At 47.3% G+C, this 27,593-nt stretch overlaps 1 protein-coding gene across 3 annotated transcripts in view; it reads right to left on the bottom strand.

Annotated features, from left to right (window-relative positions):
• CREB3L2 (cAMP responsive element binding protein 3 like 2) overlaps positions 1-24,757 on the bottom strand; it is a 75,707-nt gene extending 50,950 nt beyond the window's left edge. For 2 of the 3 annotated variants that reach the window (XM_059471670.1, XM_059471671.1), the window contains exon 1: positions 24,576-24,757. In XM_059471670.1, the coding sequence (XP_059327653.1) occupies positions 24,576-24,683 (108 nt within the window). In that variant the 5' untranslated portion in view covers positions 24,684-24,757. Of the gene's footprint in view, positions 1-11,331; positions 11,498-24,575 lie in introns of those variants that run through there. The other variant, XM_059471673.1, reaches the window with a different exon arrangement.
• Between the last annotated feature and the right edge of the window lie 2,836 nt (positions 24,758-27,593).

Genomic DNA, 27,593 nt, shown 5'->3' with positions numbered 1-27,593 from the left:
GGGAGGAAAACTCTCCCAGAGCTAAATGAGTCTGTTTGGCTCTAGGGAAACACAGGTACAGAGCCAGAAAAATAATCAGGGGAACCTTGTACTGCTTATCAGCAATGTGTAACTCCAGAGCCAGCTAGGACGATATATACATAGATTTATATACATGTGTACGTGTGTGTGGGCTTGTGTGTCTGTGTGCATTAAATATAGATAATTTTTCTAACATTTCAGATGAGCATCTGCCACAGACCATCTGGGCTGGGAGGGAGGGAGACCAGAACACCATGGGACTCTTGAGGAATTTGAAACTTGCAGCGGATTTTACACAGAAAGCTGTTGCATAAGGGACACTGACAAATGTGTGGTATCAGGAAGGTTCTTTAACTAAAAGAAGGAAAAAAGAAGAAACAGAAGTGATCCTAAAACTGCTGCTTCCTGTGGGGGTTGGAGCTGGCTGCAGATGACAGGACTGACTTCACACCACTTCTATTCAGCATCATGAAATGAAACTAAGCCAAGTTGCCAGGACAGGCATCAGTGTGCCAGGAGATCAAGCACTGAACTGATGTTGCCCCAGTGAACTGAAAGTGGTACCTGGCGTTCAACAGGTCAGCACAGAGTGTCTTCTGCTTCTGTCAAAAAAAAAGCACATCAAAGCCACGCAAGTTTTAATTCATTAAACTAACATACAAGAACAAATGGTTCCTGTGTAAAGCATTCCAACATCCTTCTAACCAAGACAGCTTCACATTCATAATGTTTATGTGTAGACAGAATCTCAACCACTTCCCTGAACAGACTGTTGCAATACTAGACAGCCCCTTCCACAATTTTTTTATCATATTATCCAATCTAAACCTACTCTGGTACACCTTCAGACCATTTCCTATTGCTTGTTACCTGGAAGAACACACTGACCCAACCTCCTTTCAGGTAGCTGTAGAGATCACTAAGGTCTCCCCTGAGCCTCCTTTTCTCTAGGCTAAACGACCCAGCAACCTCAGCCACTCCTCAGATCTGTACTCCAGACCCTTTTTCTGAAAGCAGCTTCCGTTCTTCTCCAGAGACTGAAGTTTTACAAACTAGAAGATTTAATAAATCAAGGCTCACAAAAATCACATCTTATGCAATAACAATATAAAGACTCAGACATGCCAAAACTAAAACTATCAGATTTTCAGAATTGCTGAGCATCCTCCTCTCTATACCTCTATTTTTAATTTTTTTTTTCTTGTTGCAAGAGCTGCAAAGTCTAACAAAGGAAACTAAAGAACGTGAAATATGTTTGAGTTTGCAGAGTCCGCAAACATCCCCAGAAAAGTGTTGGGTGTGCAAAAACAGCAAGGGAATTAAAAGCACTGCTCTGTTCTACCAACAAGTTGTGGCTTCAGAGGGCTTTGGAAGATCTGGTCTTTGGCAAGTCAAAATGAGCATGGCTGGCACTAATGCCAAAGGAGAAGAACTCAGTATTTCTGGGGTTCCTGGAAGCTGAATTGCTCCTGCGTTGTAACAAGCATGCACACGCTGGGAACCCAAGCACAGGACAGTAGAGAGAAATAACTCTTTTGGAAAGAGCAGCTGCCCCTCTTTTCCCCACTAAGCTATCTTTATTTTTCCAATAATGCAATAAAAATATCTAGTAACATTTAAAAAGGTCCAGTAGGGTATAATTTTTGTAAAAGGAACACAGTAGACCATTTTACAGAAAGATCTAATAGTTTTGTTCCATCAAAGGGTTCTGTTACACAAGCCTCCAGTTTGAGGTTTATGGGGACAGCCAGGCACACCCAGAAAAGCCTGCAAACAGATGGAGATAATACAAATTTAAATGGACCATCCAGCTTTTAGCATAATTCCCATATGTGCAATTCTACAAGCTATCAGGTGGGTGGGATGGGGAGGAAGGAGTAGAAGACATCATCAATCTCCCCATCCTGCCTACAGTGCTTCAATCTCTGGTGCATGTAGCTGCAGTTAGACCTACACTCCTATTCACAGGATTTGTTAAACCAGCCAGAAAAGGTCAGGACAGAACATGGAAAGAGATTTAAACCAGATTCCCATGCTAAGAGCAATTCAAACTGCATATTCCCTAACTAAAATGAAAATATTAAATAAAAGCAGCAACAATCTGATATGCTTTTAAAGGTTTAGTGCTCTAGCCATTCTTATTCCAGCAGATGATTTGTCTGATCCTGGTGTAAACCCATTCTTAAAAGTTCAAGCAGTAAACAAGGATACAGCCTTTTTGGATGTGCAGAAATTTGTATTCCTGGCTTTTCTGTTGATAAGATAGAGGATCTACACACAGTGCTGTACCTAGAGGAATAAAAGCTGGACAGGATTTTCACACCATATCACAGTGTTGTCAGGCAATGCACTGTATTACCAGACAACACCACAACTCTGCACCTCCAAGAGGGGCAACTGGGCCAACAAGCACATGAGCTACAGACCCAGCCAAGGGCAGTGAAATCTCTCACTGCCAAAAGATGTCCATGCACATACTCAGGTGTTCTTCTGGAACCCTCTGAAGTTGGTGTTTTGTTTAGGAAGAAAATCCAGCATCTAAGGAGGACTACAAAGAGGGTCCCTACTAGAACTTAGAAGAACCACAACACCAACCTTCTGAAGCCTTCAGTGATAAGACAAGAATACACAAGAACCACACACACAACTGGAGAACAGAAGAGGAATGTGCACAGCTCCCCATCTTGTCCTTCAACACTCAAATTCCCATGGCAATGAGTCTTTTCTTTCCAAAAACAAGAGCACACTTGTGAAACTGGTGCAGGAAGACCAGCAGCCAGCCACCTCTACTGACACACACAAGCTTCATCCTTGGCAAGATAACCTCTAGCAGCAAAAAGGTCCTGTGGTCATTCAGCCTCTGCCAGTGGTGGCACAAGAGCACATTTGTGAGCCTGTGATGGGGAAGAGTCCTGGGGATGGTGGGGAAAGGGACAATATTTCACCAACAGCCACCCAGAACACTCCAGGTGTTTTTTGTATCAGATACCTATCTAGCCCCAGGATACCTGAACCCTGTAGTCACTGCCCAAAAACTCAGATAAACAAGTTCTAGAATAATGTCCAGAAGAACAGCCCTGGTTTAAGGTAACATCGTGCCACACACCTGCAGGACTATCACTCTCCTGATGGCAGGAGCAGGCCTTCACCCCTGCCCTCATGTTCTCAGGAGGGGACAAGGAGCCTAACTCGCCTTCCTGGGTAGGGCTAAGCTGAAACACTGGGGCATAAGGCACCTCTTCCCATGACAGTCCCCAGCAGAGACACCAAAGGGACAACTGAGGCAGCAGCATGGAAAAGCAGCCCTGTGCAAAGACAGGCCAAGTGTGTGCCCAGAGCAGCTCCAGGCCTGCCTCAGCCCAAAGTACAAACACAGAGCTGTTGTCTTTGGAAAGAGGCGAGAGCATCCCCACAATTCAGCCACCACCATCCCAGCCATGCTCTCAGCCTTTATATTTAACTCTACCAGTAACCGATGTGCTAACCCCTCCCTGGATTTACATCATCCCTCGGGCAGAGTGAAACCACATGGATCCAGCGGGGTTTGGTTACAAGTTATGCACACACACAGGCTCGGTGGTCGCAGGGTCTCAAAGGCCTGTCCTGTCCCTCCTGCTCCAAGGGAACACAGAGCCATTTGTTGGGAATGCGCCCTCACAGAGCGGGGACTGTGTGGGGAGAGCAGAGGTGGGCTCTGCTGGAGGGGAGCTGTGCTTTTTATATCAGATACCTATCAAGCCCCAAGATACCTGAACCCTGTAGTCACTGCCCAAAAACTCAGACAAACAAGTTCTAGAATAATGTCCAGAAGAACAGCCCTGGTTTAAGATAACATCGTGCCACACACCTGCAGGACTATCACTCTCCTGAGGGCAGGAGCAGGCCTTCACCCCTGCCCTCATGTTCTCAGGAGGGGACAAGGAGCCTAACTCGCCTTCCTGGGTAGGGCTAAGCTGAAACACTGGGGCATAAGGCACCTCTTCCCATGACAGTCCCCAGCAGAGACACCAAAGGGACAACTGAGGCAGCAGCATGGAAAAGCAGCCCTGTGCAAAGACAGGCCAAGTGTGTGCCCAGAGCAGCTCCAGGCCTGCCTCAGCCCAAAGCACAAACACAGAGCTGTTGTCTTTGGAAAGAGGCGAGAGCATCCCCACAATTCACCCCACCAGCATCCCAGCCATGCTCTCAGCCTTTATATTTAACTCTACCAGTAAGCGATGTGCTAACCCCTCCCTGGATTTACATCATCCCTCGGGCAGAGTGAAACCACATGGATCCAGCGGGGTTTGGTTACAAGTTATGCACACACACAGGCTCGGTGGTCGCAGGGTCTCAAAGGCCTGTCCTGTCCCTCCTGCTCCAAGGGAACACAGAGCCATTTGTTGGGAACCCGGCCCCACAGAACGGGGACTGTGCGGGAAGAGCCGAGGTGGGCTGTGCTGGAGGGGAGCTGTGCTCCATCTGCTTCCACACGCATTTCTGAGGCTCTTTCTTCCTCCAGCGCAAGGCACATAAACACGGCCAGTGAGACATTTCTGGGCAGAGGCAGGAGCAGCCCATGGCCCTGTGGAGAAAGCAGTAACCCCCGCCTGTCCCCCATCCCGAGTCCCTGCCGAGGCAGGGCTGGCAGCGATCCAGCCCACCCGGACACCGCGCCAGGAGCCTGCAGCTGCAGGAATGTCTGGGGCCGGCGCACGCAGCTTTTTTTAATTGCATGCCTCTGCTTCCACCGTCTCAGACTGCCCTGGCTGGGTGCGTTTTGGGGTCGGCTTCTTTTTGGTCTTCCTTATTTCTTTCCCAAGTTCGGCTTTTAAGTGGAGAGGCAAGGGGAGCAATTATAAGGCAGTCTATTGTGATGGAATGCTCCTCTGACTGTTCCTAGACTTTCAAGGGATGCTCTTCAGCATAAATGACCACAACTTTATCTTATCCTCAATTTTGGATAACACTTGGGTTTTTCCAAACTCTGAGAAACCATTTTGCTCTGTTGATAGCACTGAAGAAAGCAGGGATCTCAGACGACACAAACCAGTGTGAACAAAGCTGAAAGAACACATTTCAGAAAACCTCGACGTGCCTGAAAACCCACATGCAAGAAGGAGTGTTATAACAATATCAAGCCATGAAACATACTTTGGCAACCTATCTTTAACAGCTCAAGAGTTTAAATGCTGCTCATATCCAATGGATGAGAGCACATCTTGAAAACTGTGCAAGTCCTGGCAAAGTCACATGCAAACTACTCTGCTACGCCAGCTCTGTCATTAAAACTCAGGCTGAGCACAACAAAGAGGCACATTTCAACTGCAAAACTCAATCTGAAGCCATCACACCAGACTGCAAATGCAGAAGGAGTTCATAAATATGCAATTTCTTATAGCCTGACTTTTCATTCTGTTTCACCAAAAGGTGCAGTTCAGCCTCTTGTCAGCCTCCCACAGCATCAGCAGACCATGCAAAAGGCCACCACCAAGAAAATCCTAGTGTTGCTGTGTCACTGGAATTCTGAGATAAAAATGTTTAGCAGCCATAACATGCAGAGATACGTGCCCTTCTGCCAGAAACTTTTTGGTTTATTCCTCATATTCAACAGAAGACACCATCCTTCCCAGAGGCCACTGCTCTCTCAGCTTCACTCCACACCTGCTGCTCCAACCCAGTTCCACCAAGATGGATTCATGGGTTATTCAAGCTAATAGAGACCACCTTGGCAGAGCAGCATGAGGGAGCTACTCCAGGTTTAGTTATGCCAGCAGCTCTGAAATGGACAGCCAGAACACCTAACCAGTGGTTCATTTCTTACTTTCCCTCCCATGGGTGATTTCCACTTTATTTCTACCTGTTTGGTCAATCAGGATTTACCTCATGTAAGAGATCAGTGAGATTCCACAACTTCAGATCAGCAGCAGCCCAAGCACTAAGCCCTGTACAACTCAAGCAAAACTTGGATTTCTTTTTTCTCTCCACCTCTCAGAACTGCATTGTTTACAGCAGCAGCTCACCTCACAGCCTATTTCTTCTTGGAAACATAAGAGAATGTAGAAGTATGTAAATCATTCAGTGTTTTCATGCAGAACCTTACAGTGCCATGATAAAAAAATCATACATTCTTCCTGCATCATCTGGTGTGTGTAATTCTTTATAAAATGAGACATTATGATGTAGGTTGCACAGAGCACTGCTCCCTTTACAGGTATTACAAATGACAGAATTTGGTGATTTAATTGCAAAAATTAGACCGTTCTGGCTGAGGTCAGGTGCACAGAACTTCACTGAAGTGAGAAATGCACTTCCATTAAAAACAAAACAAAAACCAAAAAATGAAACAAAAAAAACCCCAAACAAACAAACAACAAAAAAAAAAAACAACCACAAAAACCCCAACCACATATTCTTGCAGCAGATCAACAATACAAGCAACTCTTCATTTTCTAGAATTATTCCATAAAACTGAGTGAGGCATGTTAGCATCTATTTTCCAGATAAGGTAGTGCAAGAAGTGACCTCCTCAAACTAGAGCAGCATTTGGCATCGAAAACGCAACAAAAACTTGAGTATTCCTGTAAGGGATCTGCAAACCTACCTATCCCTATATGTATAAGTCTGGAAAACAGATTCTCTATCTTCAGCCTGAAGAAGAACCAAAACTGGTAGAAACAACAGACATCTTTAAGAATTCTTCTTAAATTCATGGAATGAGCAATTTGAGCGCTATCAAAAGCTTCACAAAATTTCTTTGTGTGAAGATGCACTTTGAAGTCCAATTTCACTAAATTGTCATGCCATGGTCATAGGACAGGAGAAAAAAAACGCAGATTGATCTGGACATCTTGTCCAAGTTTGCACTGAGTAGCTGTACTATCTCCAGGGTGAACAGCTCTTTCCTAGACAAGAATGTGTGGTTTGTGTGGTTCTCTATGTTTATGATCTCATGGATTAGCTTGAAATGCCTCAGGCTACGGGGCATCCTGACTAGGACACACTGTCTCTTATAATGTTGCAACAACACAATTTCAGTGCCGAGTAGATTTCACAGGCTACTCTCCCCAGCTCTGAGTCACCAAACGGCTGGAGGTGTCAGAGTTCCCATAAATCACAAAATCCTGCAGGCAGTACTGACAGGACTGCCACTGCAAGCTCTGGGAGGGCACTAGCAACGCTGCTTCGTCCAAAACCTGCGCACAGTTTTGTCACAGCTCACACACAGGACTATTCAACCCTTCCTACTGAAGGGAGCATCTGCTTCTGGCAGGTAATGTTCCCAAATCCCACCAAAAAATGATTACTCTAGGTAGCCACGTACTTCATGAAGGCAACAGATCAGCCCCAAACTGAGCAATCCACTCATCTCTGGGCCATCTGCCATCCACCAGACACAAAGTACCTGACTTTGTTTCTTACTACAGAAACAATCCAGCCATGCTTTAGCAATTGGAAAATAAAATTCAGCTGAAGTTCTTTTGGCCTGACCACTACAGTGGGTTTGGTTTTGTTTTTTTTCTGGTTTTCCATATATAGTTGTGACAGCAGCAGTAAAACATTCTCTGAGCCGCCCTCCTGCAGCTGAGCCTGTACCCACCCACAGCACAGATGTACTCAGAGGTACAAACCCCTCCCTCCCTATTTACACAGCCTGACAAGCCTGGGATGCCACTTGCTGCAGTGCTCTTGGTGCTCCAGCCCTCCCACAAGATCCCAAATCTGTGTCTGGGGTGCAAAGCAGCACCTGTGCCAAGTGTAAGGAGCAGGAGGAGCCCTGCACATCTCAGGTTCCAGAGGAGAGCACTTCCCCTGCTGCCCAAGACCACTGTGGGACCAAAAACTATCAGAAACTCATAACAGAAATTATTTCATTCTTACAGAGTTATCAAGTCACATTTTAAGCACTACACATACAAGAATATATTTCAAAATGTTTCACACTTTCATGTTTTCTCCTTCACATATGCTCCCACCTAGTAAATTCCCACTGCATTAACGAGCAAGATCTTTACCTTCCTTGTGGTCATGCATAATCCTAACCAAGCAAAACATCCACACTTAAATTTCTTTAAGTTACTTAAGCTACATTAGCTAAACATTATTTAGCTAATGTGCCAGTGCCACATTCTGATATATTCTGCTTTGGATGGTGCACTCCCACTCTTTTCCCAAAATACAGAAATTGTCTCCAAAATACTGCACACCTCCAAGAAAAACAACACACCAGTGGACAGATGACAGTTTCTTGCTAAGGCTGAGTACACGCCTTCCTCTGCTGAAGAGGGAATCAAATTTGGATCTTCTGAGGTTTGCATCACTTCCTGGTAAGGGCACATTTTGTCTTCTTTTTCTTTCCCTGTCTTTAAACCCCTCCAAGCCCAGCCAGAATCCAAACCAAAGTGGCTGAGCTAGCTTGTACTTCACTTTATCAGTCAGCCTTTGACCAAAGCAAGCACCCCAGACTTCCCAGAGGTGCCCCTGACCAGCAGGCCCAGCTCCTCACAACTGCATCATGTCCGCCAGGCAAAGATAACAAAGCACAGCCTGCAGATAAACATTCTGCTGCTAAGTCACAGGTTCATCATGCATATACTAAAATATGGAATAAGAAGAACCTGTCTCCTCTAGTGATAACTCTTGTTTTAAGTGAAATTACAGACAGTTTCTGCTTTCTTAAATCTCTTCCTGGTCCACCCAGTCTTTATTAAAGATTTAAGCTAAGAGAGCTTCTTGCTAATTTTTCCTCCCAAATTCTGTCAAACTGACTGTTGGTCAGTCTGTGCCCTGTCCCTCAGTCTGAACCTCCTGAAGAGCTCTCCAAAGCTTAATCTGGAAAGGGAAGAGGTTCTTCTCTTGAACATACTCAGCAGGAGCTAGCAGGTCTGAGTTAGATACACAAAAACCTAACAATAAAAGCTCCACAAGACCACCAGCACCTACCAGCAAGGCAAGGAGCAGAAGAGACACCTTCCTACACTGTATGGTCTCTAGGGCAGGAGTTGGCTGAAAAAGCACACATTTCTCAGCTCTTCTACATCTCTCTGCCCCTTCCCTGGATCCCCTCAACAGATCCTCTGGCCATACCCTTTTCCAGTGAGATAATGGAAATCCTTTTTACTCCCTGTTGTGGTTACACTTGTGCCCTTTCATATGAGCCTGCCCACCTCAGGGAGGTGCGAGAAACTGTGCACTGGGCTATAGCGAAAAGACCTAAACGAGGCAAAGATGTTTCTCACATAAAACTATTGTAAATATTGACATTTTATAACCTTTTTTTTTCCTTCCTGCCAGAGAGAGATGGAAAAACCCTCTCCTTCCCAACCTTATTTTCCTGTTTGGTTTTCAAAGGAACACAAGGATATAAGGGAACCAGGTCACAAAGACAATTTGCTAAAAAGGAGACTCTGAGAAGTTACCAGTGACCTGAAGCATTTGAATGCACTGTCTGCAGTTACAGTGCCCATAAGGTCCTAAGGCTCCCTGCTCCCTCCCTGAGTGGGAACATCCCTGTTTGCCTTGGCTCTGCTCCCTGAAGCGCTGCGTCACTGACTGGAAACAGCCGGGCTGGCAGGGAGATTCCAAGAACAAGCCCAAAGGAGCAATGCAACCACAGGCACCACTCCTCACACCAAATCAGGGGAAAATACAGGAGGCTGAAGGAGCCTGGTCTTTGCTTAGTCCCTGGCTAAGCTAACAAAAGAGGGTTTAAGTGTCTCTGTGTGGCAAATAATCACAGTGAGGAACGTGAAAGTGCTGGTTATATTAATTGTGCCCTTGTACTTCAGAGAAATTCTTGATATTGTGTTTAGAGACAAAAAATCTCAACCTCCTTCCTGCTGCTATGAGACAGCACCAGGCCATGTGTAACCTCAGGGCTGCTTCTACCCCCTCCCCTCCAAACTCCAGAGGGAAGATCAGCTCCTGTGTGAGTACAGCTCCAGTCTGAGATGTGTCAAATATCTCTGCTTAATGCAAGAGCTCTGAAGCAAAGCCTCACCCAGACACATTTCAGGTTGTCACAGTGCTGCCTCAAAGCTCACACACAGTGCAGCATCTGCCAGTGACTGAGTTGGTCAGAGCTGTTTCCCAGCACCAGCACAGCCACCTCTCCTTGGCACGCAGTGCAGACCTCGGATGTCACAGCCTGGGCTGCACACAACTCATCACATTTCCTCACCCCATCTGCCTCCACACTTCTTCACACCCCTGCCTGGCCCAGGTTTTCTCAGGCATTTGCTCACTCACTTCCTACCATCTCCACAGAATCCTGGCTCCCCTTTTTCCCTGTTGCTTGACTGAACTGATGGAATGCAGCCTACCTGCCTCAAACACCACACCTCTTGTTGGAGATCTCGGCAGAACTGAGGATTTTTGGGACACCTGCTGGAAAGGGCTCAATCAAGAGAGGACATGTAAGCCAAGAGAGACCCCTGCAAAGCCCTCTGGCAGTATCTGAAAAGCCAGGCATGTCCTGTCCTGTGGCTCCACTGCCACGGGTTACCTTTGCACAGCAGAATGATGAAGGTGGTCACAGGAGGAGAACCTGCCCCACAAATTAAGTGGTGCTGAACAATCAGCATTGCTCATTTATCCCATCCCCAGACAGGCTCTGGAGGTGATTCCCAGCAGCACGTAGCTTCAGCCTCTCCTGCTGGAGCCTGACCAGCCTGACAGGATCATCAGGCTGAGGAGCCTCATTCCTTGCCAGACATTCTCCAGCAGGCACTCCATGCTGAGCAGGTCAAGAAGGGGCCACTCCACGAGTGCAGCAGCATTCCCCCACACACCACCATCACCACAGGCACACTGGACTTCGTGCCACAAGGAGAAGCAACACTGCTTTAGAGAAGATGGGCACTCTCCTGGTCATTGTTGTATTTCTAATACAGCTTTTGGACACTTTCAAACCACACCTGCTGTCCACACTACACTGGAACAAAATATTTTTGCTTCTAGCATATTCCAGAGAAAAACCAAAACAGCATTACCACTACAAAAGGTTATGCCATGCCATGGAAGCAGTTTAAGGCAGTAACTTCTGTCTGCCAGCTGCCTAAATACAGAGATGCCAAGGGAGACAAATTACTCACCCTTCCCAAATGTCCCAGGCCCCCTTCTCCTCCTGTTTCAACTTGCATGTCAAAATTAAAGACTATTTCCCTATAAACTATGAGGAGACTGACCCTGGATCACACAGAGACCTCCAGGCTGGTTAAAATGCTGCAGAGTTCTGGACAGGCACTAATGAGGTAAGGCTGCCACAGCCAAGGGATTTTAAGCTTGTTCCAGCTGATGGTGTGTTGTGATCTTATTGTAAAAGTTCCATACCTTCTTGGTGATTTCTCATATGCAGCTCCGCATAGTATTGACTCTTTCTTCACAGCCCAGCCAACAAACTCCAGCTCTCTTCACAGCACAACCAACAAACTCCATCTCATCTCACAGCACAACCAACAAATTTCAACTCTCTTCACAGCACCAGCCAACAAACTGCAGCTCCCTTCTCAACCAGCTAACCCAATCTTTTGTACCACGCTTCTTATTGGACACAGCTGTGGCCTGTTAAGGGCAGGTCTGTCCAGAATCTTTGGTGATTAGTACAGCTGTAACTCCTCAGGGGTGAGAATCCCTTCTGCACTATCTTTATTTTCTCACATTCTATCCCCCCCACAATGGTGTAGAAAAGTACAGGCATGTAGAGTGATGCACAGAGGCAGAGAGACAAGAACAATCTTCCACTGTTAAACACTGGTGAAAAACTGGGTACCACATCAACCACCACTTTCCATTACTTATACCTTTAAAATGAAAGCTACAAACTGCTTTTTTTTATCTGTATATTCATCCCATCTTCTCACACATTCCCTCCTTCCCCCATACCTCACCCTGCTTTACTTTCTGCCTCTCCTCTGCCCTTGCCTTGTCAGGGTTGAAGCCCCTTGGCACACTGACACCAATCATGTCTGTTTTACCCACTCTATACAAGGCCACCTTTGGTACTCAGCTTCAAGAGGGAACATACATAAAAGTGGCCCTGTATTTTGGGACTAACATCTTTTTTCTAGCAGAAATCTCATCCTTCTCCATCTGCCTTGCATATTTTCCTCCTTTATATGTGCCAAGAGGTGTCGTGATAAACACAAGCAGTTCAAAACCAGTTTGAAGCAATTAAAGCACTTATTTAAACTTCCCTGAAATCAACAGTTCAGGAAAATGGCCAAATGCTGTGATGCATGTGATGTATGTTCTGCCTTGAAGTATCCAGAATCAACAGACCCAGCAATAAAGTTTTACAGCATTCCAAGCTAGAAAGGACTATGAAACCTTCCTAATCTTCCCTGTTCCATGTTCCATCTTCCCTTCCACTGTTTCCATGAGGTATCCTTATATAGGATCTGATAATTTGTTGAAATATAACTTCCAGAAGAGAACATGGGTGTGCCTCAAAGACTGAGGAATGAGCATTTTCCTTAACTCAAGCATATTTTAGCACTTCTTTTGTTAAGTCTTGATTTCCAATATGTATTCACCTGTCCCATAGGCATACACATATTTTTGTTCCTACTCACATAACTTTGCTTCCAGACCATGGATGAAAACCTTGAGAAGCCTCCTCTCTGGCACCTTTTTGCAGAACCCAATAAATCTAACCTCTGACACCAATTCTCCGTTAGCAATACTTTGAGTCAGTCCTTTAATTCCACACACTTTGTGGTACAATCTTTCAGCCAATACAATGAAATAAATAGCCAATTGCTTGCAAAATTTCTCCATTTACTATCATTTTTTTGCATCTCAAAGAATGTAACCAGGTTTGTCCAACTATATCTGCTTTCCCTTAAATTCTACTAGGGTTAAATCCTATCTGTATTATTGCACTCTGTAATAGTGGAATAATAAAAGATTCCAAGTATTTTTACATATCTTTGGTACCAGGATCTCCAGTCCATAGTTTTAATCTCCTCCCCTTTACTCTATTAATTGAATATTTTCAGGTATTTCCTCATAATGTCATGACCCAACAAAAATCAATGTCAACAAGCCAAACTTCCCCTCTGGGACCTTCCAGCCTATCTGGATTTCCAGTTATCTACATTTATTGGTTCCAAGGCATTTTGTAACCTGATAACTGACAGTGGCTAATTTTCACATGACACCATTTAGAAAGGTAGACACCTTTCTACCCTTACACTTGCCAACATTGTGTTTTCCCCTTGGATATTCTTTGTTGATCATTATCAGTTTCTCTACCTCAGAACAATTCATTTTTACCCTTCTCTAGCCTATAAGCATTAGATTAGACAAAAAGAGAAAAGGTACTACCAGAGGACATTAGCAGTTTAAAAAAGGCACAGCATAATATAGCTTAAGATTCATAATCCCTTTTATGAGAATTTTAATCTAAGCACAAAGCTCTGAAGGGATCCTGCTGCAAGTACAGAAATATTCATTATCTGTGTGTTATGAGAACCACAGCTGAAATAAAAGTTTTCAGACACTCTATTCTGGTACAATTACTGAAAATGACATTACATACATCACATGAAACTGAGAAAGATGACTCAAGAATAGTAATGTTAGCTTAATATAAACTGTTCTGATCACATCATTTCCTCAAACTCCTCCAAACACCTGTCCACCTTTAAAGCAATACATATTTAATGTTTGCAATAATTTCTCACAAACCTGCTACTTCAACCACTTACTTTTGCAGCTGTTCTTGGAATTCTCCCAAATTAGCCTCTTTCAGACATCCAGGTGTCAAGAACTGAAAACTCCTCAGCCAAACTGTGACATACCGACACCTGCAAGAGCCAGGTTTTTAACAATCTCCCCAAACCATACTTTTCAACACTTTCATCACCACAATAGCAGCAGCACTGTTAATTTGCCATCCCCAGCCACAGCCCAGTCTCCTTTACACCCAGACTTCACAGCTTTCTGCACTCAATAACTGCTTCAGAAGCCTCTTCAGCAATGCAAGGTTCTGCAGACTCTTGTTTCTTGCTTACATTTCCAAGCTCCCTTTTCCCCCTCAAATGCCTGTGAATTTGAAACAATTTCCTCATAGCTCCAGTGGCTCCATCCCAGCCACCACACCATGTCCCCCTTGAGCACTGAAACCACATCTTAAAACATAGTAGGGTTTTCTCCCATCCCCAACTAATCCTGCCAGCAAGCTCTCCCAAGCAAGATTCTTTTTCATTAAAGCTAAAAAACAAAGCTAAATTAAAGCTAAGAAGCTTGTTCTGGACACAAAATGGCTTTAAACTTTTTAGAAAAGTAATCAAGATTTTAACTACTGCACATTTTTGAAAGCCAGTGACACTTTTTGTGTTCATTTTGATCTGGCAGTGTTTGTAGTTGAGAAAAAAAACAGCAACATAAATTAAGTTCATCTTCTCCCTGTGGTTTTTCTAACATATTTCTAACAACCCAACAAACAAGCAATGGCAATAGGGAAACATTCCCAAGTCACAGAGCAGACTCCCCAAAGCACTTTTCTGATGGACATTTAGCTGAAATTTTGCTCTGAATTAGTCCAGCCAAGTGAGAAGTCACAAGTCACCCTGGGCAAGTACAAAATACTACTTCTTCTCTTTTAAAAAATACTACTTCTCTTTAAAAAAATACTATTTCTTCTCCTTTAAGAAATACTAGTTTTTCTCTTTTAATCCTTCTGGCAAGCAACACCATCCACTGAAAGCCATGAGAAGCGAACGAGCTGAATTGAAAAAGAGCTGCAAAAGCACTAAGGCTCAAGGAGGAGACAGATTCTGCATCCAGAAAGCTCATGCCTTAAAAGCAGTGAGTGCCAAAGCTCATTCCTGCCATGCCTGCTCCTGCAGGCAGTCGTGCCAGAGCGGTGCCTTCCAGCAGAGAGAGCTGCAGATCCCGAGGGAGCAGCACCCATGCACATCTGGAGCCCCCCTGCAGCAGCACCCATGCACATCTGGAGCCCCCCTGCCGCAGCACCCACACACATCTGGAGCCCCCTGCCGCAGCACCCATGCACATCTGGAGCCCCCTGCAGCTGCCAGCCCCTGCCCTCTCCCAGTGAGCCTCCCTGCAGGAGTGCCATGAGGGAAGGGGTCAGCCAGGCAAGCAGGCACTGGATCGTGTGGATGGCACTCTCTCCATCTGGAGAGGCAAAGGGGAGATGCTTCCCAGTGAGAGGAAGGGCAGATGGCTCTCAGCCAGCCATAATGGGCATCCCCAGAGAGCCCTCAGTCCCTGTGGCATTCCACCAGGGAGCACACAAGGCATTAGAGCCGTATGTAGGCAGGGCCAGTCTGCTTTGCTTTTCTTTTTCTAAAAAGAACCCTTCTGCTTTATGCCCTTTTTCTAAAAAAATACATCTTCCCAGCCTGTCTGAAAGCCCCAGCACTGCCAAGCCTGAGTCACACAGCCAGCAGAGCAGGGGGAGGCACAGAGGAGGAGGGAAGGGAGCTGCAGCACCAAGGAGCTCCAACAAGACACACCATCCGTGCTGGTGACGAGGCCAATCACACCCATGATGAGAAACACAGATGTTTTGCACAAAGTCAGCCACTGCCTCATATTAGCAGTTATGAAAGTGGAGAGTTCAGACATCATATTTTCCTTCAGTCTTCATCCTCTGCTAGCCAGGACAGATCCCAGAAAGCCAGGTGTCTGGCTGCAGGAAATACTGCAACCTTAGTTCTAAGCTCTCAGTCTTGGCCCCTCCTGAAGGCATCACCGTGTCTGTAACACCCCAGGCTTTCTAAGGAACCCTGCCATCACTGCTCCAGCAGTGGTGAGAAAATCCAGGACAGGATCAGTTCTCTGCTGCTCCTGAGTTTTGGTTCTACACTTACACAAATCTCTCCTGTGGGTACCAGAGGCTCCATAAATGAGAACACACGTCTTCATATAACCCCACAAAACCAAAACATTGCAGGTGGATTACAGAAACCAACAAAAGAACCTATTTTTTTCCTAAGACTGGAGAAAAAAACCGCCTTGGAATAAGCATTCTCTTGTGCACAGAATTTGCTGGGGAAGAAGGAACAGAGATCTGCTTGGCATTCAAGGACTGGAGTTTGGGTTTTTTTTGGTTGGGTATTTTTCAGGTTTTAGGTCTACAAAACCTCCTCCATGCTACTCACATGAGCTAATCCATGTAGACCATCCATGTGGTCTTCTCCCACACCCACAGTTTCAGGGTTATGCACAGAAAGGAAATAACACAGGTATGAGGCAGCATAGACAGAGCCTTGAAACAAACCAGTCTGCTGCCCAGCAGTGCCCTGTCTCCATCTGAGCAGGTCAGTGCCTTGAGTGCAGATGCTGTAAAAGGAACCACAGCACAGGTCCAGCTGGAATGGGGCTCAGGTCATCTCCAGCTACCCTTCTGCCCAAACAGGGACAGCACTAAGCTAAGACCAGCTTACTCAGTCAGTCAGGTCTTAAAACTTCCAAGGAAGGAGGTGGTGCAGTCTCCCTGGGCGGCTCTCACTCCTGTGCTCAGTCATCCTCACTGTGAAGCCCTTTTTCCTTTCCAGTCTGAACCTCTCTCACTTCTGCTGGTGTCCATTCCCTCTCGCCCTCCTGCCATGCTGTGGTGACTCTTTTTCCACTCTTTTCTACAGACATTTACATCATAGCATCCAAACTTTGGAGAAGAGAAATTAAACCAGGTACTCCTAAGCATAGCAACTGAAAGATGCTTCTCTTGCTTCTCAAGTCACCATGAACTTCAAAGAATTTTGCCACAGCTGCGGACTCTGCTCCCATCCAAAATCAGGGGCAGCACTCAACATCCTTAGTGCAGAAAAAAGAGCAAATGGCTTTCCTCCTGTCTTCTGGGGATCAGCCCATCTCACCCACAAATGCACACTCCCTACCTCTGCAGGCAACTTGAGCTGCAGCAAGTGCTGCAAGTCACCAAACAGCCTGGGCTGACCCCAGCAGACCTGCAGGAGTGCAGTGAGCCCAGCTCCAACTGAGCCACTAAAGCCCATCAGGAACATTGCTCCTTGCCCCTGCACTACAGGAGAGGAGCTTCCACCAATTTGTGCCCTGCATTGCTGCTCAGGACACATCCAGTCTGGCAAGGAAGGAGGCCTGGAGCTCCCTAAGACACCCAAAGCTCCCTGAGGGGTTATTAGAGCAGCCTGGTCTCTATTTCTCATCCCATATGACTGACAGATTGCATGAAAGGACAAAGCCAGCCCCAGCACAGCTGCAGAGGAATGTTTTTCTTTGGCACAGAGGAGAGAGATGAAGTGGGTGTCACGTTTTTCCATTAAATTTTTGCCTGTCGCCACAGCAGAGCCAGATCACATACAGAAGATTGAAAGCCAGTTAGCAGCAGATGGCAAAAAAATAGAAGGTAGTAGTTTCCAAGATACAGAGAGGTCACTGGCAATATTCAGCTCCACATTTGGATGGATGGCACCTATGGGGACAGTTCTAGCAATTAAAGTCTATCCCATTTAACCACACTTTATCTTCCCACATTGCCTTCTCTGCTTCCCTACTCACCCTCAGGAGAGGGAATGCTCATTATTTGGTAGAATATGTGTATCCTTCCTGCACACATTCAGCACTCCACTCAATCCAGTGACTTTCTTTCCTGCAGTTGGGATCTGGGTCTGACAGCCTGCAGACAGAGGATGAGGAGAGAGTCCCTGCTCTGAAAAGCTCAGCATCTCAGACTGAATGTGCACCTCAGCTATGCCTTGTTAAACCCCACCATTTTAATTTTTCACCTGTCTTCTCTACTGCCTATTACTCACTTCAGAGAGGTGAAAGGGCAACATATTTGCCAGCAAAATTGTGGCCCTAAGTCAAGTTTATTCTTTGCATGCCATTCCTTTTGCTTTTATGAAATAAAAATAATTTAGCATCCAAGGCAGTCTCCACTTTTCACCAGGACTTGACATCATGGAGGGGTGGTGGGGCCATGGACCAACTTCCTTGAAAATCAGGTCTGTCTGTTTTTCTGCTACATACCCACATCCTTCTCAAACAACCCTTTTTCCTACCGACCCTTGAACAAATATCTCTTCCAGGCAAACCCTGTTCCTTCCAGTGACATCCAAATCAGAGTCTGCTGGTTCACATAAATACACACATGCACATCAGGCTTGCATCTGAACACAACTCATAAATCTACTCTGACTATTCCCACTGCACATTCCTTTAGCTCAAAATGCAGTTCCACTACCCCTTCCCCAGCCAAATATTCCTAGCTGCCCTTTCACATCAGCATCAGTACCTGGGCTGCTACAGGGCAAGCTGTGTCAGGGAACTAATCAACCTGAAAGCTCATTTCTGGCAAAAAACGTCATTTCAAAACAGGATGAGCTCACAGACAGCTGCCACAACAGCCTGTGGTTACATCCAGGTGCAGAACTGCACTGTCAGGTCTTGTCACCCACAAAAAAAAACACAGCCAGAAGGCATTTCCATGATTCAGAGAGATGAATAGGGAGCAACAGCACAAAAGAATGTGCCCTCCCGAAAACACAGAATAAGAGTTCTGCTGTTAGAGCACCCTTCAGGGATCCACCAGGAACCTGTTTCTCTTGGAAAAAGGGCAAGATGCTCTAGGGAATCAGAGGAGTTAAAGGGGATACCTTGTAAGCTCAGGTTGGCAGCCAAGACAGCCTGTGACAAATGCCACCAGGCCGGGTCAGACACTCTGTGTCTGACAGCAGTTTCACCTATCAGTAACTGCTAATCTCACCCACAAAATGATCCTTCTCCAGAAGTGAGAGAAGCAGCCAAAGACAGAGGATACAGAGATGATGGATGTTTAAACCAAGTATTATGAAGAGACTGGAAAACAGCTTTTGGGAATGCAGGGAGGAAGGTGGGCAGACAGCAGCAGGGACAGCAAGTCTGATAACCAATATTTGGATACAAAAAAGCACAAAAATGCAGCACCTGTCTGCAAGTGCAAAGCCAGCAGTAAAACTTGCCTGGTCAGAGACAGGGGCTACTTTCAAAGTGTCCTCAAAGCAACAACCAGGTATCTCAGAGGGACCTTGTGAACTGAGGGACCAAGAGAAAACGAGCCCACAGTGACACAGTGAGAAAATGAGCCCACAGTGACACAGTGAGAAAATAAGCCCACAGTGACCAAGAGAAAACGAGCCCACAGTGACACAGAGCTCCCAGCTCTGTGGAGGGAGGAGTAGCCAGCAAGGCACAGCACACACTGGCCTGCTCTACAGACACAGATAATCCCAAAAAAGCGAGACAGCTTCAATAAAAAAATAGTCCCCATCCCACGAAAGGGGAAATTCACTCAGCCCTAGCTAAGAAGGGGCTCTTCACATGGCAAACAAAGACCTGCAAAGAGCACAAGTTCCCACCAGCCCTGCAGATAAGCTGAACAGCTCCAGACACAGGAAAGCCCTGTCTGGTAACACCATAAGTGAAATTCCTTCAGCCCTGCTATCGTGCACAACCTGCTCCATGTGTAAGGACTGCCTTTCCAAAGGAAACATTTACAGAGCACAGAGCACAGCAGTCACGTCCATTAGGAAAAAGAATAAATAGTGGGTTTGTACATTATGCTGGCTCATTCCTATCTACCACGCTTCAAAGTTGGTCCCAGGACAGACTGACATTTTTTCCAGCTCCTGTCTTCACTGCAGATCAAGAACTTCACTATACAGTTACAGCCAGCAACTCAATACCCCCATTTTTCTAATTTTAACTGTCAGAAAACAGCAGGGTAAAGTTTCAGGGTCTCCTACTTGTGTTTACATCAGCTTTTAGGGGAACTGTAGATCAGTTAGACCCATTACAAGTAAGTGACATGTCTCTTGGCAAACTGGAACGGCTTTCTTATTTAAATTTGGGAAGAAAACTAGGAGGACAAATGGTTTTCAGTGCAAGGCACCATGTACAATTAATTTTGCTGTTCAGCAGTTGTGATGTTGACTTTTTTATTTATATGGAAAGTCGTTGACAAAATTTTAACACTACTGCTTTGTATGAGCTCTGTATACAACTGTTTAAAAATCTCACTTTCTCATTTCCCCTCCTCACTGCAATTTTGGAAAAATCTTTACAAGTACTGGCTGTATAAATATTTTACATGAAGCCAGCTGCAGGTGTATAGAGAAGAAAGAATGAGGGATTTCAGCTTTATGGTTTGTGGGCAACAGACCAAACCCCATGTGCAAATAAATGAAGTCGTTCTCCCCCTACCAAAATGAAACAGAAATTGGATCCAACTATACTGACACCAGAGAGCTACATGCAGCCACCACACAATAAGATACAGCCAGCTCCACATCCACACTGGCTGCAGCAACCACAGCTTTCAATTAAATACACACAGACTGCAAAAACCAAGCCCTGCCATCCATTAAAATAACAACTGCCCTGCTCCAAAAGCTCGAGGCACTCCCTGGCAGCTGATCCAGAAGCAGCTTTCCTGCAGAAGTCATTAGACACACGAAGCAGCAGCAGCCATCGTTTGTGTGGCAGAGGAAATGAGTCACCAGGCCAGCTCCGCTGAGGTTCAGGGGTTTGAGATGGGGAGGAAAGGCCAGCTCAGAGTTTCCCCAGCTCATCTTAGATGGCAATCACAACCCTGACCATTAACCTTCACCTCTGGCTTTGCTTTCACAGGGAGACAGAAACTTGCTAGCTGCAGCCTGGGAAGCCTCCTCCTCTCATTCCAGCCCACACTGCACCCCTGAGCACTCCAGGGCTGAGCTGCCCACAGCATCCCCAGTGACATGGAAACAGGATCACAGGGCACCAGCGACATGGAAACAGGATCACAGGGCTCAGACACCTCCCAGGCAACAGCAGCAGCAATGTGACATCTCACTAATTTCAATGCAATGTGACATCTCACTAATTTCAATGCTTTCATGAGTTCCAAGTTCAACAGGCAGGCTCTTTACCAAATAACCCATTTGGGCCACTTGGCACTTGAAGTCACCTTCCAGTTAACCACTCATCCAAACACCCAGGACATGACATCTAGGAATTTAGTCCTAAACATCTGAGCCAGCTGCTGTGCCCCCATACCTGTAGGGCAGCTGCAGTTCTACATGTGCCATGCCATGATCACATCCATGCTTGCATTCTGCTGCATTTTGCTACCATCTGGAAGCAGCAGCCCATGGGTTAAAATAGCCATGAAAAGGGGGGAGGGGGGAAATAAAACTGCCTCCTCAATATTACATAAGGAGGTTTTAAATGTCCAAGAACCACCTGCCTTTCAGCCCCCATCCAGCTATGGGACAGGTAGCTGGCATTTCATGGCGTGTTTGTCAGACTTATCCATCTGCATCAGATGTGGCACTTGTCACAGAAGACGGGGTCCCAGCTGGGCCATGTCCAACCACATGGACAATCAAATCTAGGGGAGCCCCAGCAGAGCTCTCCCACTCCAGGCCCACCTGTGTGCTATGGAAAGTAACAGCAGCAGCAAGAAGCTGGAGGTTTTGCCACCTGGCCACACTGCTACTCCCCTTGGGCAGTGGCAGCTGTTGTGTTTCCCTTCTGTTCAACCACCACAAAAAAGCACAAAATAACAATAATAACACTAATAATAATAATAATAATAACAACACTGCCTTGCACAGTGCCAGCACATGGTACTACCAACACAGTCACAACAAGGTGGAGCACAGCTGAAGATTATATAATGCAGACATGTGACACATACCATGAACACGCCTCTGGGAAGCCTTTCAGCCTTTGCTTCCATGGGAAACCACTCTGGAAAAATAACTGCTATAAAGCTATCTGGCATCCAGGTGAGGACTTTAATGAGACTTTAACCTCCAGGATTGCTGCCTGCCAATAGCAGAGCTGAGCTCCTGGAGGCCCCCACTTTCTCCAGGTACAGCTGATGGTGTCACTGACAGCACCAGTGGGGTGAGGGAAGGGCTCCTCACACAGCTCCAGGCACTGGTGAAATCATCAGCTGTTAAAGAGAAATGTAAATCCCCAGGAGGTTGGATTTCAGCCCTGGTAATTAAGGCAGGCTGGAACAGTTTAAAATAGAGGTCAAGTTTTTAAGTGTATGCATACTTTCACACTTGTCTGCTAGTGTCAAATCAACAAGAGCCAGGGGCAGCCTTTTTGGTCATAGAAAGGTTAAATTTCAACTCCAAATACACAAAAGGCAGCTGGCACAAAATTCTCACCCTCACCAGACTGTACACACTGGTGGAATGACACTGACCCTTCTTCCTGCTGGTAAGCTCTCCCCTCAATCACCATCATCCCTGCCACTCTAGCTCCCAGGGCTGCCCTGACTGTCCCAGAGACTTTTCCCACGTTTTCTTGGATGCAGACCTACACATCCAGCTAAGGGGCACCTGAGAAGTGTGAGAGGAGCAAAAGATGCTGCAGAACCCATGTTCCTTGGCTATGAGGGTGACAGCCAGCACAGGGCATGGGCACTCCTGCACAGGGGGCACGGGAAGGGTCTCATCATCATCCCAATCTTTCCAGAAAAACCCTGCAGCAAGTTTGCAAACAGCAGAATAACGAGGTCAAACCAGTCCTCCCAGAAAGCACACAGCCAAGGAGAAGAACAGATGTTTCATCCAATGAGCTTGTTTGTTTGTTTTGGGTTTTTCAAATGATTCTGTGAAGTTTTGGCCAGAGGTAAATAGAGACCTTGTGTTTCACGGTATTCTCGTCCACATGGCAGGGCACATTCACAAAAGAAATTTTTCACTCTAAAGAATGTCAATTTCATAAACATTCTTTTCTTCTTTAAAGATTGCAATACCTCACTACACCTACCTTTTAGCATTTAGTTGGGCTTTTTTTTTCCTGAAATTTCTTTCAGAAGAATTCCAAGAACCAAAAAGAGAAATTGATTTAATGCTTTTTATCTGGTTTCAAGAGGGTCTCTGAAGAAATCTTGAACTTCTAACAAGACCCAATCAGCAAGACAGCAAACACAAACAAATCAGTGTCAGTGTTACTCCCAACAAAAGTCATCACAGCCCAATATTTTGCAGATCCAGCTACACACTGCCCCTTACAAAATGCTCATCATCAGAGCATTCAAAGTTGAAAATCCCCAATAAAACTTGAAAACAGAAAAGGGAAAAGCATCCCATTTCCAACTACCAGACAAACAGGATGTTTTCTTTATCAAGACACACTTAATTCTCAGGCTCCTTGCAATAGGGCAGGAAAGACATATCCATGCCACTGCAGCCACAAGTGTAAGATCTCCTTCAAAGCACCAATTAAAGAAGACATGAGAACACTGAGTAAGAAAACAAAAGTTAGTGGCAACTCCATTCTCATCACAAGGATCCAAACAGAGCAAGAGGAAGTATGCCAGCACAACTTTAAAATCTGAAGGGAAACACTCTCCAAAGAGCCTCTCATGTCATTCACAACATTCTTGCTGATAAAGAAGAAAAAGCCACAAGAAAACAGCTGTTTGAAGGAAGAGCTTTCTATTTCTAAGTGCTCCTGCTGGCTCTTTTAAAAGCCCAAGCCACCATAACAGGACTGCCTTTCCCCGGATCTACCAGAAGACACACATTGCGCAAGAAAGCCCAAGACTTTCAAAGACAAAGAAGCCAAACACTGTTTTAAGACCCGTCAGGCGTGCAGCAGGCTCGCTTCCTGCTGGGACGAGGCTTGGAGCTTGAGACGGACACGATCCCGGATCAGCCACACTGCCACACACCACAAATAAGGTTTTCCTTGTTTGCCTTACACGACCAACGCCAAGATCAGCACGGGGCAGTGCTGCGGGATCCCCGCTGCTCCGGGTGCCTCGCTCGGGGCTGCGTTTGCACATCACCCTCTTGGGATGATGGAAGGGACGCGGAGCCCGTGTCAGCCCCTGCCAGGCGCCATCCCCGGGGCACTGCCACATCCCTGTGGATGTCGCCATCCCCGGGGCACTCTGGATCCCCATCCCAGCACATGCCCGACAGCCACACCGAGCGTGCGGGGGAGAATTCCGTGCCGCTGTCCCGAGGTGCTCCGGCACACTTCCACTCGGGATTTACACCGACAGAGGTTTTAAATCGCTGTGCTTGCGAGAAGCCTCCTGAGGAACAGCGAGCCAAGAGACACATTTCCACTGTCCTAACTATGCGTTTTACGCAAGCCAAAATATGGGGATTCCAGCCAAAAAAACAAACAACAAAAACATCGAAACTTGTGTCACTTCCTTCCTGCGCTCGGGAAGCGGGATGGAGCCGGGACAGTCTGGTCCTGGAGGAGAAGACACGGCCGGCGGTTCCCGAGCGGCCGCCCGGGAGAAGCAGCGGCAACGCCGAGGGAGCCGAGAGAGCCCCGTCCGGACGGAGCGGGGGCTGCGGGACCCCGGTTACCGGGAGCCAGGCCCGCAGGGGAGGGAGCTGAGACCCCCCCCGGCGCACAGGGGACCCCGAGGCCTGCCCGGGGGTGCAGTCGCGGCGAGGGGCGCGGGGAGCACCTGTTGGCCAGACCCGCCCGGTGCCGACCCTGGCGCCCGCCGGGCACGCACGGGGAGCCCGAGGAACCCCGCCACGGCCCCCGGGACGCGTCCCAGCCACCCCACCCCCGGCCTCCCGCCGCCGCCGCCCGCCCCCGCCGCTCCTCACCGTGCGGCTCAGCAGCGTCTCGGGGTCCGCGGGCTCGCACAGCTCGCTCAGCTTGCGGTCCCAGTGCAGCAGCGGCGGCTGCTCCCCGCCGCTCTCGCACACCTCCATGGCGGCCGCAGGCACCTGCGCTGGCCCGTCGGTCGGTCTGTCTGTCTGTCGGTCCGGACGCTGCCCCCGCCGCTGCCCCGGGCCGCGGAGCCGCGCGCTCGCCCCCGCCCCGGCGCGTCCCCTCCGCCGGCGGCCGCGCGCGGGCGTGGCCGGGCGGGTCACCCGCGCCACGCCCCCGCCGCCCCGCCCGCCAATCGGGGGCGAGCAGCGCCGGGCGCCGGCCAATGGGTGCGCGGGTCTCCGAGCGGCCGCGGCCGCGAACGTGGGCGTGGCGCGTCCGACCAATGGCGCGGCGGAGCGGCGGGAGCGGCGGCCAATGGGACAGCGACAAGACTGCGGCCGGCGCGCGCCGCCCCGCCCCGCGCCCCGCCCCGGGCCGCCCTCAGAGAGGGACCCGCGGGGGCACCGGGACAGCGGGGCCCGGACAGAGGGGACGGGACGGGACATGGCTGGGCTGCCCGGGGTGCCCGTTCGGTGTGGACAGGTCTGAACGCACCTTCCGATAGCCACAACTGCACAGCTCTGGGCAGCCGCACCGAGGCCGCTGGTGCCTGCCTCAGACCGGTCCCAGAGCGCTCATCAACCGGCGGCAAAAATAATCCCAGGCAAGGGGAAATTGTGGTATTTTGAGACTTGTGTTGCTGCCAAGCCGGGGAAAGACTGACAGTCCATTGTTCTTAAAAAGTGGCAAGTTGCCAAATGTTTAGGGTTTAAAAAGCTGGGCATTGCTCAGGGCTTGTCTGCGAAGGACAAGAACTGAAACAGAATTCTGAGGAACAGAACTGGAATTCCTGGCGTGTTCCTGCTCTCCTAGAGCTCCCGTGAGACATCACCTCTGTGCTAGAGCAGAACTGGAATTCCTGGCGTGTTCCTGCTCTCCTAGAGCTCCCCTGAAACATCACCTCTGTGCTAGAGCAGAACTGGAATTCCTGGCGTGTTTCTGCTCTCCTAGAGCTCCCCTGAGACATCTCCTCTGTGGCAGCCACTTCTACCCACTCACAGAGGCAGCACCTCATCCAGCCCTCGCTCTGCAGAGCCCAGAATAACCCTCTGAGGAATACAAGGCCAGAAGGATTGCCCAGCACTTAATAGGCACAACAGCAACAAAAATAGGAAAAATTATGGTGATTTCACCAGGTTTGTAGCTTTAGAGTTTATTAAACTGCTGGAGTTTGATTAGAGGGGAAAAAAGTGTAACAGAAGTTACACTATCTAAGATCACCTGCAAAAATTAATTATTTTAAGTTAGTTATTGTGAAAGAAGTCAGTCTGATATTTGCCTTCAGCAGCAAAGAAAAGCCAAATTACCTGAATTGCTACCTTCCACTTTGGCAAGCCCAACCAGAGGTACAAACTTGTTTGTACTGCCAGGCACTGTTATCAAAGCAATTCCATTGTGCCAGTCCAGAGATGCAGATTGTGAAATCTGTAAAGGTCAGTTCCTGGTCCAGGAGCCTCCGTGTTTTCATTGGATGTGTTCTTCCTTTCAAAGCTTTTGAGGCCTTGTGATAATCCCTTTAACAAAAGGCTGTCCATCACCCTGCTGGCTGACATTAGCACCTTCTAAAATCACTGCTGGGACTAGATAATTTCTGGGGGCTGGGGCATTAATGAATGTTTTTCCCATATGAGAAGTCTAAAGGGAGACCCATGTTTGCCTTGTAAACTAAAAGAATGAAGGTCCCCTTAGAAGAGGGTGGTCCTGACTGGGTGAGTGCAGCTTCCTTTGCTGAGCATGATGAGAACAAGGGGCTCCCAAGGGCTGGTGTTTGAGTACTGGGCTGAACTTTCTCACCCTAACACATTTCTCAGGCAGAAATATTTATTTAAGGAAGAAGTTGCACAGGCACACACTTCTGTCCTTCCCCCTTGGGTAAATCCCTCACACAAACTGAGGCACCCTGGGTAAACAGCACGCTGCTTTCCCCAGGGGTTTCCACTCTTCCTGCACCATGTAAAGCTTCTCCCTCTCCCCTCTGCTCTTCCCCAGGAGCTCTCTCTCTATCATTGGTACTGAGGCACAGCTGCTGCTGTGAGACACAGAGCTGCTGAGAATTCATAAGTGCGCTGCAAGACTTTGGCCACTGAAATATTTTGACACACAAAACTATCCATTTCTGGGGCTGTAATATAAAACATGATATTGCTAACTGGGCATCCTGCCCAATCACTGACACATTATTAAAATTAGTCTTCAAGGCTACATGTAAGTTTTGAGCTTCAACATCTCTGAAACAATGACCCAAGACTGTGTAAGGAAATGTGACCAATTTGCTGTGCATGGTGGCTGCCAACAGCACAGAGACCACACTGATGTGATTGTGCTGCAGCACCAGATCTTCTTGGGAAAGGACATCTGAAATAGCAAGGTTCTGCTGGCAGCACACACAGGGCACCAAGAAGGAAGAGACAAAAGTGGAGGAAACTAATCCTTTCCAGAGAATATTAATTATTCAGTGTGCTGATACAACACAGTGTGTCACATGCTGCTGCCCACAGACTGACACTACACCAGCAGTCAGGCACTGGGGAAAGCACCTTCAAACCTACAAGAACATGATACAGACACAGCTATCCTAACTTTATCCCATGCTCCCTGGAGGACTTGAATGGTGGACTCCATTAGACTCCAACAGCCTGCTGAAAAACAAGGCTGTTTCTCCATGCTTCATTACTTTTCTCTTAGAACAGCTATAATATACTATTAGGTTCCAGGTCATGTAATTCTGAGAGCATTTTTGATTTCTTTTTTTGTCTAAGACCCTTTCCTCACCCCACTCTTTTGAAGTGGGTTTGAACTCACCCTGCAGTACAGGAGGAGAGTGCAAAAATCGACCAAAAATCTACAAGAACATAAAAGGGTGGGGAGTTATTGTCTGCACATATAGGAAAGAGAAGAGCTCAGCTTTT

Source organism: Ammospiza nelsoni, chromosome 5 (assembly GCF_027579445.1).
Source record: "Ammospiza nelsoni isolate bAmmNel1 chromosome 5, bAmmNel1.pri, whole genome shotgun sequence".
Taxonomy (NCBI): domain Eukaryota; kingdom Metazoa; phylum Chordata; class Aves; order Passeriformes; family Passerellidae; genus Ammospiza; species Ammospiza nelsoni.
This window is presented reverse-complemented; position numbering and strand designations above follow the sequence as displayed.